Raw genomic sequence first — 12,752 nt, 5'->3', positions numbered from 1 at the left:
ACTGTTGCACTTCCCTTCGTCTCTCCTGTCGTCTCCTCCTGCATCCTCCCTCTAGTTATGTCTCTCCTCTCCTCTCTCAATCTATTGAGACTGAACTATTTTGTCTGATGCCCGATGGAGCTACCTGGTTTAGCTATAGGGGAGATGGGACGAGGATTCCCTCCTTGGTCGTCACCTACCCAGTCGGTCATTATACAGACTTCTTTTCGTCTCTCCTTATTGTCTCTTCCCTTATCCTCACTTTCTCACCTCCCCTACCCCCCATTACTTTTCTCTCTCCTTTCTCTCTCTCCTAATGTATTGCTGATTGTTTGATATAATGTGTAATTGTTGATCTTTTCTGTTATACTGTTGAACCACATTGTTCCACTTCCTTTCGTCTCTCCTGTACTCTCCTCCCGCATCTTCCCTCTATTTTATGTCTCTCCTTCTCTCCTCTCTCAATGTATTGAGACGGAACTATTTTGGCTGACGCCCGATGGAGCTCCCAGGTTTAGCTATAGAGGAGATGGGCCGTGGATTCCCTCCTTGGTCGTCACCTACCCAGTCGGTCTTTAGACAGACTTCTTTCTGTCTCTCCTTATTGTCTCTTCCCCTATCCTCCCTTTCTCACCTCCCCTGCCCTCTCACTACTTCTCTCTCTCCTTTCTCTCCCCTCCTAATTGTATTACTTATTTTTTTATGTATTGTGTAATTTGTTGAACTTGTTCTGTTACATTGTTGATTCTCATGTAAAGCGCTCTGATACCTTCGGGTTTAGCTAGCGCTATATAAAACTCTTTAAATAAACAAATAAATAAATAATAAATAAGGAAATATGCAATGTAGGCGGAAAGATCACTCTAGACCAGATGTGTCCCAAATCAAGCCTTTCGGATGAAACTACCTAATTTAGAGATTTATATTCTAGACTCCCCAAAACTGGATAATTGGATCTAGAATCTGATAATTTATCTCACATTTGTGTTTGACTGAGGAACTTCTGGTCAGCCAGCTTTCCTCAATGCTGTCCTTCCACCCCCCTAGATTAACTGCGAACAGATCCCTTTGCCTGTCTTTGCTCCTGTTCCAAACGCCAACACAATATTGTTTCAACGTTTTTTGACCCTACACCACCTTGCTTGTTGAGATACACCACTGTTTCTGTGTTGGTCATACAGACCTTAACTTGACACCCTTGACCTTAAGGTAGGAAGGCTCTTTACACTAACCTCACTGCTCTCAACGACTATAGAATCATATAAAGAGACATCTTACTAGCGGACCATGGAGCACTATCCTTCAAGTCATGGAGATGAACTCCCAATGAAAAATGTGAATAGTCCGTCTCCAGAGTTTCTTGAGGGCCAGGGTGTCAAAAATGTTTCACCTTTTCTGATATTCATCAGAGTTGTCCATCATACAAGGGAGCTGATCAATTCCTGACTGAGGCAGATGACATCCCTTAGACTGCTACAAAAGTGATTCTGACTGAACCTAAACTCTCACTGGAGAGGGTACATGCGCAATTGGCTTGAGTAATCCAATACTACAAGCCACTAGATCCATTAACATTAGTACAGAATGAGCAGCATGCAAAGACATCGAATGGGAAGCAGAAACCATGATTTCTTCTACTGTGCAATCTCTCTAGTGGAGATATGGAATGCCCTAAGCAGATACATATCCAACAATGCACTAATGAACTGAATCTTTTCAACTAGCGCCAGGTGAGCCTCTTTCCTTTTCACGAGTAACAAAAAGTGAACATAAAGGTGTTTGTATCCTAAAGGTGTGACAGCTGAACCTCCAAAATGGAAACCCTGAGCAATCAGTTCAAGAAGGGGTACATTTGACTGCCATTACAGTGCAAATGCACCACGAAAACCACCATTACTTTTGGGAAACATTACAGAGCAGTAGTCCATCCAAACAGAAAAGCCTTGAAATGGTAATGCACATCCCCAACAGTGAATTACAAATGTTTCTTGTGCTTCACTGCAAGCCCCATGGAGCTCCAATGAAACCATTCAGCCCTACTGTTGCAGGGCATACAGAACTCGATGAACCAACTTGAATGGAATGCGAGCTTCATATCCAAAATGTGGGGCAGTCCCCCTAGCCGTTCTTGGGAGTAAAACAGTAACAAGAGTACCAGCTATTCTCGTTTTCCATGAGACGAACTAACTACACAATTCCTTTGCTTAATCAAGGCTAAACATCGGTTAAGAAGATTTCTATGTTTGGGGGGGAAGAGTGGGTGGGGGAGACTTCACAAAACGCAGGTATGGCCTCATTAAACTATCTCCAAAACCCACGGATCCACAGTTATGTCCTATCAGCGCTGGTGAAACAACAGGACTTTATCTCACCACAGAAGTCATGTGCTTTAAAAAGGCAAAGCACTCGTTGAGGTTTTAAAGGGGTTAGGTTGGAGAAGCAGGATGACAAAGGGTGAGACTGCTGTCCTCTGCCTTAACCTTTCCCTCGAAAGGAGAGGACACAACCCTGTTATGAGCAATGAAGCACATTTGAGTGTCAGTGGAAATGGTGAGCAACATCTGAACCACAAGGAACATATATCAGCATTGATGCACTATAAAATATTTGACACTGGAACTAGTATGAAAATTAACACATTATGCAAAAATAATGCACCTACATTTACAAAAATCAACAGTATTTTTTTTGGAGGGGGGACATTTAATGGGACATTATGCATATAAAGCATAAATAATACTATGGAGTGATAATGACCAAGATTACATTGGAACTAAGAATAATTTACCAAAGACGAGGGTTCTTCTCAAGCAATATTTGAAAATAATTGCATGTTCGGAAGCCTAAAGAACATTGTGTCAGGAAAACTGATCAATCTGGAATGATTTCAAGACTAATCCATAAAGTAGCTGGCTGCACTCTTATAGATGTTTTTTAACATTAGTTACAATTGGTGTTTTTTGCAGTAGATCTGCCCAGTAACACCAGTATAAACATTTTGGGTTTGTAATACAATTTAACAAGGAGGTTTGAGGTACTTTAGCAGTATGAACCTCAAATATTTAGTTTTTTTTTAATGAATATGGTGTGCTGGAGCGGGACCGCCCCGCCAAACCCATGTTTGAACCACCTGCCAGATTAGGAGTTTTCCCCTGGCCGGCGGGCAGCTCTTTGACTTACTGCAATGGGAACGTCAAAGGAAGTACCTGCACAGCATTGACTGCTCCAGTCCATGCTGTGCAGGTGCTGGGGTGCATGCACACAGAGAGGCACATGTTGCGCCCCCCTGTGTGCATCCACATGGCATGAGGCACCAGGGAGCCCTGCAGGGATCCCTTTGTTTCCTCACCGCCACACTTTTCATGGCAGTCGCACTACCATGAAAAATGTGGCGATGAGGGAACTTGTAATATGCTTGGCGGGCCAGCGGCCCTGACTTCATTCTTTGCCGAGTTCCATGAAGCTTCTTGTATGCACAATTCACAAGACTCTATTTAGCACAGGACACAGCCATTGCCTGACTCTGGTTAAGAGCTAATTATTCTATTGGCTTTTATTTCCTCTTGACAAAAAGTACCTCAATTAGTCTAGCTGATTTACGATTTTCATTTCTCCTGCTGTAACATTATTAAATTCTGTTTTAAACTATAATACAATTCTATTAATGTTAGGGGGTGTGATAATTTAACCTTTGTAAATACTAGTATGTTGTCCTGAAACCAACGTACATGTTTCTCGATATCTTTTAACTACCCTAGATATAATATGGTGGAACACAGAACGCGGAGGCCAGTCGAAAGGCATCCTTTTAAAATGGCAGAGACCCTCCAGTCTTGGAAAAGCTGTAAGCGATTTAGACTCTGGATGAAAGTTAACTGGATGATATGCTGATCTCACAACCAGCACTGACTACTTTTTATCACCTCCCAACAGTACAACCAACACATTCAATCCGAACAAAGGATGTGTAAAAGCCAAGATATTCGAATTAAGACTCCTTTAGTTAGTGCACATCCTACAAATGCCATTCCCTTCGTGTGCCAGTACAACACACTTCAAAAGTCAATGTCTTCAAGTACAAGACCCCCTCACAGGTATTTCAACATATCTCACCGACTTTTACCTGCTTCCCTTCAACTAAAGAGATCTCACTCCATCTCTATCTGTTAGACCTTCTCCTACCACTGATGCTTTTCCATTTACTCCCACACTCTTTCCTCGACCCAGAATTGTGTCTGCCCTTACACACACGAGCAACATGCGTTTTCCACACCCACTCAGAGAATGATATTCATCGTGCAAGATAACATTTTGATGCAACTTGGTGCAACACACACTCTTCCTTTTAACATTCCAAAATCTGCCGTTTTTCACTCGTCACATCTTCTGTTTTTTCCTGGTCCACAGCACACACTTCCAACTCTCTTCTCATCTGGTCACTGAAAACCACTTTCACCCCACTCTATGGATATTTTCACATTTACTAATAACCTCATCCAAAAAAGGATCTCCCTTTACCCACAATTAATCACAGATGGACACACTTTTTAAAATGTACCATAATTTCATCCCGTAAACCCTCCATACCAAAACGTCTAAAATTACAAGTGAAGGCCTGACTCTCTCAATGCAGCCACTAACTCATCTACCCCAACCCATCCTTTTCACCCGGAGCAGCTCTAAAAACTGACTAGAGCCTGAATACTTTAGCCCATCAGATCTTAAAATATGTACTAATAATGTTATGTTTCTGCTTGGTTTCATCTCCACAGCATCTGTCACCAACAAGTGTTAAATGTATCCTTCCGTTTCATCAATGGCAACTTAAACTTGGGTGCCTTTCAGTTTGGTAGTTGCATCTGCAGCATGTTGTCCCTAGGTGAAACCTGCTTGATTTAAGTTTAATTGAAATTAAACAGATTCACTGAAATGTCAGAAGCACCACAATCACAAATCTGAAGAATTACGATAAAATGATGTCAACATATCGCACAATTGTCTTAATGGCCTGTGCTCGAGTGCCGCACTTATGTTTGTTGCCTTAATATGGGCATTATTAATTCTCCTCATGGGATTAATGTGACTAATCTGTGGGAATTAATTAACTGGGACTTCAGTGGATGCCTTACTTTATACTATTCAGATATTAAGAACCATATTTCATAAAATCAAAAAATTTCATAATAATGGAGCATTGATAAAGCAGGAGTTGACCTACGAAACACGCGTCGACTAATGTTCTGCTCAATGATGGAATACATGAGAATCGAATTCTCGTCCGAAAGGAACCTGAAAGGTTTGAAGGTATAGATTGATAATGTATGTGAAGAATATATTTTAACTGTGTGGCACACAAATATTTTTGATATACTAAATGGATGTTCTGTAAATAGACTGGACTTTTCAAGTGTGATATGTTATTATAATAACTGTTTAATTACTCTGCTATTTCTATGTGGTGCTTCTGAGATTTTAGAGAATGTGTTACAATCACCTTCCTCTCCCGTTTGTGATATTAAATGTAAGCAATACTGTGTATACACATTTCTAGTAGGCTTTATAATGGTAAGAAATAGAGTTCATAAACCAGTAGCATACAGCACTGGCATAGAATATCCTCAACGTTGACTTTTCTTAGTCCTGCCTAGTTCTATTGGCATAGAATTTTGCTTCCTGCCTAGAGCAGGGACATAAACTTATGTCTATGCCAAGCCCTTGCAACATACCTGCCAGTGTCTTCCACACCGGAAATCAGAGGGTGGGCCAGTCCTGCTGCTGAACATGATAAACAAGAAGCAAGTGGGCAACATTCTATGCACAGATTGGTTACTCCTAGTGTCTCGGTTGTTGTCAACGTAGGAAACACAGCTATCCAAGTCGAGGGAACAAAGAGTATTTACAAGAACAAGAGTTAGCTGGGATACTACCTGACCGAAAGAGGAGATAAAAAGTGGTAAAAAGACCAGACAACTCCCTGTTATATGGTACATAAAACTCAACACAGCATCCCGCAACAACACAGTAGAGAACATGTGACAGGAGCGGCCCAGGGGAAGGGGTGGGGGGGCAGGGGAGTGATGGAAAGATATATTCAGAGAATTAAATAGAAGCATCCTTCTCAAATAACTGCAATGCTGTGAAGGTCGAAAATAAAAGCTATAATGCGCTGTTTTTGCATGCAACATTTTTAAACTGTGTCTCATCAACAGTTAGTGGCATGCCATGTCTCTGGCATGCATATGTACAATAAATGTGACGAATTAGGCACCCAGCTGCAGCACACACACACACGTTGCACCATGTTCTCCCAGGACAAACTACTGAGTGCAACACACTCTGCTAGAAGTTGGCACTGCAGACGGCCACAGCGGCTGCTTTAAAGGTAAAGTGGTAGTGATCTGACGCTGGCAACATCAGCCCTGCTCCTCCATGGTGACAGATTTCACAAAAATAAGGGCCGATGACGTCCTCAGACGGACGTCACACACATGGAGAAAAGTATTGAAAAGTTACAATAAAGCACGAATTATTTGTTTTAAGCACTACGACAAAGACAAACACCCACGAAGTAAAACTTTGCAATGGGAAATGACGCAGATTTTTAAGTAAATGAATACTTACGATAAGTTTCTTACAATCATGCCCGCGGCAGAGCTCGGTGTAGGTTGAGTACTGAACATATATAATCCAACTGCCGATAAATACAGCCAGCCACGAGAAGAAGAGATACTTCACCCGCATGTACGACCAGCGAGCCTGTGTGAGAGCAAAATAAAATGACTGAGTACCAGGGAGGTCGGGCAGCATGGCGTCCATTAAAATGTTAATATTACCACAGTTTCATTCACTAAAATGAAAAATAGCAGAAACGAAAAGACATCCAGAAATCGGCCATCAGTCATCGCAGTGCACAATACTCCTTTAAATCTGAAACTAGATAATGTGTCTACAACAGACATTACACACCCATAGGGCCATCTTAACTACGTCATTTTCAGCTTTCTGTCAGCAGACAAACGACCACAAACAACGCACGGCAATGGATCCTCTCCCCTGCACCTCCGTCACTGGTACATTTTGCTGATTTAACTGAATATAAGTGATAATGCAAGTTCAGTCATGAACTAGAAGCGCGAGCGCTGCCCCTGGGCCAAGCAGGCCTGACCACGGAGAAGAAACAAAGCGTGCGCCCTCAGGGGCCGCCAGTGAGAACTGATGCGAAGCACGTTTATAAAGACAAGCTTTGCGTTAACTCACACGGATGCCGCAGTAGGTAACCGGTTTCAAAATTGTGAAAAACAAGATTTTATGTTTTAAGAATAAAGAAGCTATCAGTTATGCCTGACGACCTTCTCGTGCATACATTAAGAACGCCATGAGAAACCACTCTCTGCCAGGGCAAGAGGTGAGACCCGGATGCAAGGAGATGTTATCCCTGGTGCAAGGCAGCACATAATAGCAAAGGTTGTTTACAGCAAGGTGTTCTTTTTAATACCAGGCAGAGCTGCCAAGTATTAATGTCTGTAGCACTTTTCGCCCTAAGCGGTGTGGGTATGCCAAGACGTGGGTCTCGCGCTCACTGCACCACTGGATTCAAGCTAGCCTGGCTGATGAAGGGTGACATACCCTGAAACTGGTCCCAGGATGCTTGTTTCCGGTCTAGGGAGAACCTGGCCTGGCAGTTCGGTCTGGACTGTTCCCATGGGGCACAGGGTCAAGACTGATTTGCATATGGCTGGGTCTTAACTGGGGTGACATGGTGAGCAAAAGAATGATGGATTTAACCCAGATCTCTTGACTGGGGGTAAATGTATCATTCATTCAATATTCCGTCCACAATTTGTTTGCATAGTAAGTATTAATCTCCAGGCAGTGCGCAAAGGTACAGTCCTAGGTCTGCATCACTCAATGGCACTGCAACCCAATATGTCCTATGTCTTCATTTAAAAAAAATGAATAGTTAACTGGATTCCTGGAGGAAGGAATATCAATAGCACAGAATGAACAAATCCAGCACTGACATTTTTGTGGATAATTGAGATTTCTTTGTTTCCCGCACATTGTTTTTAGTTGTCTGCAGATTCTAGACCAGGGGTCTCCAACTTTTTCTGTAGTGATAGCTACTTCTGAACAATGAAAATCATTGTGAGCTACTGAAGGCCAAGCAGATCGCTCATTGTTACCTCACACACCCACAACCCAGCTTCACTGACTTTAAGTCTAATGTCCATAGAGCCAGATACTGTGGTTTGAATAAAATACTTTGGTTAGGGGCACCATGATAGGGCTTCCATGTGTGTTACTAAAAGCCTGGTCTTTGGGGTTGTATGAACATGTGTATGAATGGGATATATATATGTGTATTGGTGACTGAGCATTTTTCAGGTATAAATATGGCACTGTGTCTACCAGCCACTGGGAGGAAGATGCCTGCTGTGTGTAAAGACAGTACTTGAAAATGGGAAAAAATAAAAATGAATTATTAACTCTACGTCTATATGAATTCTATAAAACTCATCATTTACACTTTCTCCCATTTCCAAGTGTCCCATTTATCAACACCTGGCTTCTTGCTCCCAGTGGCCTGTGGACACGGTGCCATATTTATAACAGAAAAATATAGCCATTTGTTTAAATGTGAGGAACTTTAGTGAAAAAACATGCTTAAGGGCCTAATTACAATGTCGGTTGGAAAGCCTCTGACCGCTGGTTGGAGGCTTTCTGACTGACATTGTAGGTTTAAAGTCCAACCGTTGTATTATAAGGACAGCGGTCGGAGTTTAAACCGGACGGGGAATCGGACTCGGTTCCCACAGGCTCAAGTAGCCCATCAGCCAGTCGGAAAGGCCTCATAATCCCTTAAGGACGGCATTTTTGCCATCGGGATTATGATGGCACTTTTTGACAGCAGTTCCATGTCAGCCTTTTTGACATGGAAACTGCTGTCGGAAAGTATCTTTGGGGGCCCCTAGCAGGGCCCCCTTCCTCCTGGCCCTCCTCATGTGGCCCTGGGGGGCCCCTATCACATCCCTTCCTGAGGTTTTGGCCCGCTGTACAAGCTCCCATTGAAAAATTGAAGTTTGCCACCGCACCATGTGTGGTCGCATCCTAATTGCAGTGTCAGAACAACCGACCTGAGGTCAGTCGGTTCCCACTCCGCAGCGATTTCGGTCGGAGGCAACTCCGTCAGACATCGTAATCAGGGCCCAAGACGTAATTGGCTTAATTGGAAGTGGAGAAACACATTAGGACTTAATGTTTCATAGAAATATTTTTCTTCACTTTAAATTTCTCCCATTTAAAAAAAATACGATTTTTCAGCTATAAATATTGCACAGTGCCTATTGGCCACTGGGAGCAAAAGGTCTGTTGCTTGTAAAGCCGACACTTGGAAATGGAATAAAATGAAAATGAAGAGTTAATCGATAAAGTAACTTTTATTTTTTTATTTTCTCCTATTTAAAAGCATTCAGAAACATCATTTTGTTCGCACGCTCAACAACTGATATGACAAAGACTTTTATTTAAGTGCTTAACACCTCAGTGCTTCAGTTATTCACTTTGTGCCCAGCCTGGGTGATAAATCAAACAGAGCACTGCTCCTTATCAGGCATGCTATCTGCAGTCTGACAATAACAAGCTAAAATAAACACATCCTTTCATTAGCTAAAAAGACCAGCATTGTTAAAGCCAATAGATCTCCTATGTGAGATCTACTGGCTTTGCCAATGTCTTTTAGCCATGTTATACTGCAGCGTGGCTGTGCGGCATTGCTAAAGTAAAGTTAGAATAAAAGTGCTGTGATGCAGCCAGTGCTGGCTGCATCATGGCACTTTGCTTTCTTCTGTTGGGGGGAGTGGGCAAGACAGACAATGAGAGGGAAGGGATGGGCAAGTGGGGAGGGTGGGAACAAGACTGTAAAAAAAGTTCTAGGACATGGCCATGGCTGGTCATGTCATAACACTTTTTTTGTTATGTCAGGTGGGGGGAAGGCAACACAAACAACTAGGGTTGGGGAGTCAAAGGGGAAGAAGCAACAGGAGCAGAGGGTTGGGTGGGAAAGAAGCAACAGGAACACAAGCCGGCAGGGAAAGAAGAAACAGGAACATGGGAGTGGGAGGGAAAGAAGCAACAGCAGTACAGGGAATGGGAGGGGAATAAGCAACAGGAAAACAGGTCGGCAGGGGAAGAAGAAACAGGAGCACTGGAGTGGAAGGGAAAGAAGCAACAGCAACACAGGGAATGGGGGGGGAAGAAGCAACAGGAACACGAGCCGGCAGGTGAAGAAGAAACAGGAGCATAGGAGTGGGAGGGGAAGAAGGAACAGCAGCATAGGGAATGGGAGGGGAAGAAGCAACAGGAGGACTGGGGCGTGGGAGAGGGAAAAAGCAACAGTAGCTAGGAGCAGGAGGTGAAGAAAAACTGGACCTTGGGGTTAGAGGGGGAAGAAGCAAATAAAAAAATAGTGCCTGAATCTTAGTGCAAACAATTAATGGAACTGCCACAACACAGGACCATATGACAAATGTGTATGAACAATAACTGGGCATGTTTGTTAAAATGTCGACAGGGCTGACTTTGTAGTTCAACCTTCAAAGCAGGGGCGGCTCCTCTGTTTGAGCGGAAAAGCGTCATCCCACTTAAATGCCCCCCAAAGTCCCAGAGATGAAAAATATAATGTTAATTTATTACAATTTTTTCATCATCTCGTCCTGAACAAGTGTCAGGACGGGATGGGGCCTGCTAAGTGGCCGCAGGGAAGACTAGTGGGCAGAGAGCTATCTGTGCACTGTTTAAAGTGTGCATGTCTTTTTTGCTGGCCAATTTTTGATGACCAGCCAGACAGGAGTACTTTAAATCTTTCAACCAAGCCCAGCTGTCTTAAGACAGCAGGGTTGAGAGCAAGAGCAGGCCTCGAGTGCTCTAAGGAGCGCTGAGAGAGACCGCTCCCTCCAATCAGGGTGCTGTTTAACAGCATGTGAGCAGCACCACAATTGGGCAAGGGAGTTTGCTGGTGCCCGCACTGCTGTCGGAAGAAGAGGTCAGGAGCACAGGACATGTCTGGTGAGTTTTTTAGGTCTCGCTGAGCCAGCGCTTGCGCTGCTCCGAGACATTTAGTATTGGGGTTTTCAAAAGTGCTGCAGGATGGCCTAGCGATTACGTTCACGCGAGCGTGCTCGCGCACAGCCGCCATCTGCCTCCCTTCCAGCGCGATCACTTTAACTTTTTAGTGCTGCTGTGCGCGCGCATCACTAGCGTGTTTACAAAGGACTCCTAATGAAATTCCTCATCTCACAAAGAGTCTATCCCACAGTTCAACATCTTTACATTGCTGATATTCAATTTTTTCACACTGAACTTGAAATACAGTTTGATCGTCATAGCCCTCAAAACTCGCCCTGATAAGGTATGTAAATCTCCCCCCATTTGTAATAACCATGTCCAAAAGTCATTGCTTATGAATGTACAATGTATTAATTACTTGAGGATTCTCTTTGTAGAAAACTCAGGATACCATTGCTCGAGTAAGATGAAGGCACTGGGATGTCAGTAAACAGAATTTCTCTATTAGAAATTGTACCCTTCAGATGCAGCATGAAAAAGCTTACAATAACCACACGTTTATTCCTGTTGCTCCTCCGTCTTTGAAGGTAACGCTTATATTAGTCAAAGTAGTCTGGCATTCCGGATATCGCGAAATGAACCCATGTGTCTTCTTGAGCCCACATCTCTGATCATTCTGTCTCTAAACAGATACCACATACAAACAGCAGCCACACTGTTCACTGTTCCCTGTTCAGCATGCCACTTCTGAACATTACATACACCAGTACAGGTTTTACAAAACCAATACTTAAGCTCCACCATATGGGTAAGTAGGCATGGCCACTGCTCTCTTGATGTAAATCTATATGCACTGAGGTCATTCTCAGCGGCCAAGTTTGCAGGTTTGGGTAATTATGGCCCAGAATGTAAGCATTAGCATATATAAACTTGTTCCTACAGTGAATACATAGTATTATAGGGCATATCATAAAAACAGTGCTTCCCATGTAAAGTCACTTAGCGTAAACAGCTTGGAATCGAGGCTAACATGGGACTCTGACCATGAGAGGACCATTGTGCTTTCTTTTTGGATTTCGTCTCTACAATGCAGATGTCTGACCACTTCTTTCCTCAGAACATATTAAAATTGATAAAGTCACCTTTTTAACTCCTGCCTGTCATTGAAAGGAAAAAGGGTCACTTTTGCATCATATCTTTCCGTCACAAGGGTGTACTGAACATCATGCTTTCATACTGCTACAAGTGGAGTAAGAACAAGCATTGGCATAGCCAATAGGTTGCGCCTTTGGGACTTATAAGTATTTAATTATGCAGCACAATATCACTGGTGCAACATCAACTGTTGCATGGCTAAACACTTATAAAGTCCCAAAGGCGAGAACTATTGGCTATGCCAATGCTTGTTTTATTTTTTATTTTGTTTGCACGTCTGATCCCCTCCCTGTAGATGCCAGCTGCCACTGCTTCAAAGGTTAATATGTGTAATTTGGGTAAAAATAGAGTGCCCGTTTAATACCCAGCTGCGAAGCCACAGATGAAAGCACTGTGAAAAAGGGCAAATGCATCGTCTGTGAAGATAGATTTCAATAATACGTTTACTAAGACCTTACTCTTTCAAACTGTTACAAACATATTGTATAAAACTACCAAGGCTGTATATTACAACAACAAAAAAGCTGCGCTCTTTCAAAGAAGCTAGAAAGTGA

At 42.9% G+C, this 12,752-nt stretch overlaps 1 protein-coding gene across 2 annotated transcripts in view; it reads right to left on the bottom strand.

Moving 5' to 3' along the window:
* Positions 1–12,752, bottom strand: part of DIPK1A (divergent protein kinase domain 1A) — a 453,960-nt gene that overhangs the window by 174,342 nt on the left and 266,866 nt on the right. For both annotated transcript variants that reach the window (XM_086953925.1, XM_086953926.1), the window contains one exon: positions 6,601–6,735. In XM_086953925.1, coding sequence (XP_086810051.1) covers positions 6,601–6,735 — 135 coding nt within the window. The remainder of the gene's footprint in view (positions 1–6,600; positions 6,736–12,752) is intronic.

The sequence above is a fragment of the Lissotriton vulgaris genome, chromosome 1_1 (assembly GCF_964263255.1).
Source record: "Lissotriton vulgaris chromosome 1_1, aLisVul1.2, whole genome shotgun sequence".
In the NCBI taxonomy this organism is placed as follows: domain Eukaryota; kingdom Metazoa; phylum Chordata; class Amphibia; order Caudata; family Salamandridae; genus Lissotriton; species Lissotriton vulgaris.
Note: the sequence above shows the minus strand (reverse complement) of the source record. Positions and strands in the feature narration are given on the sequence as shown.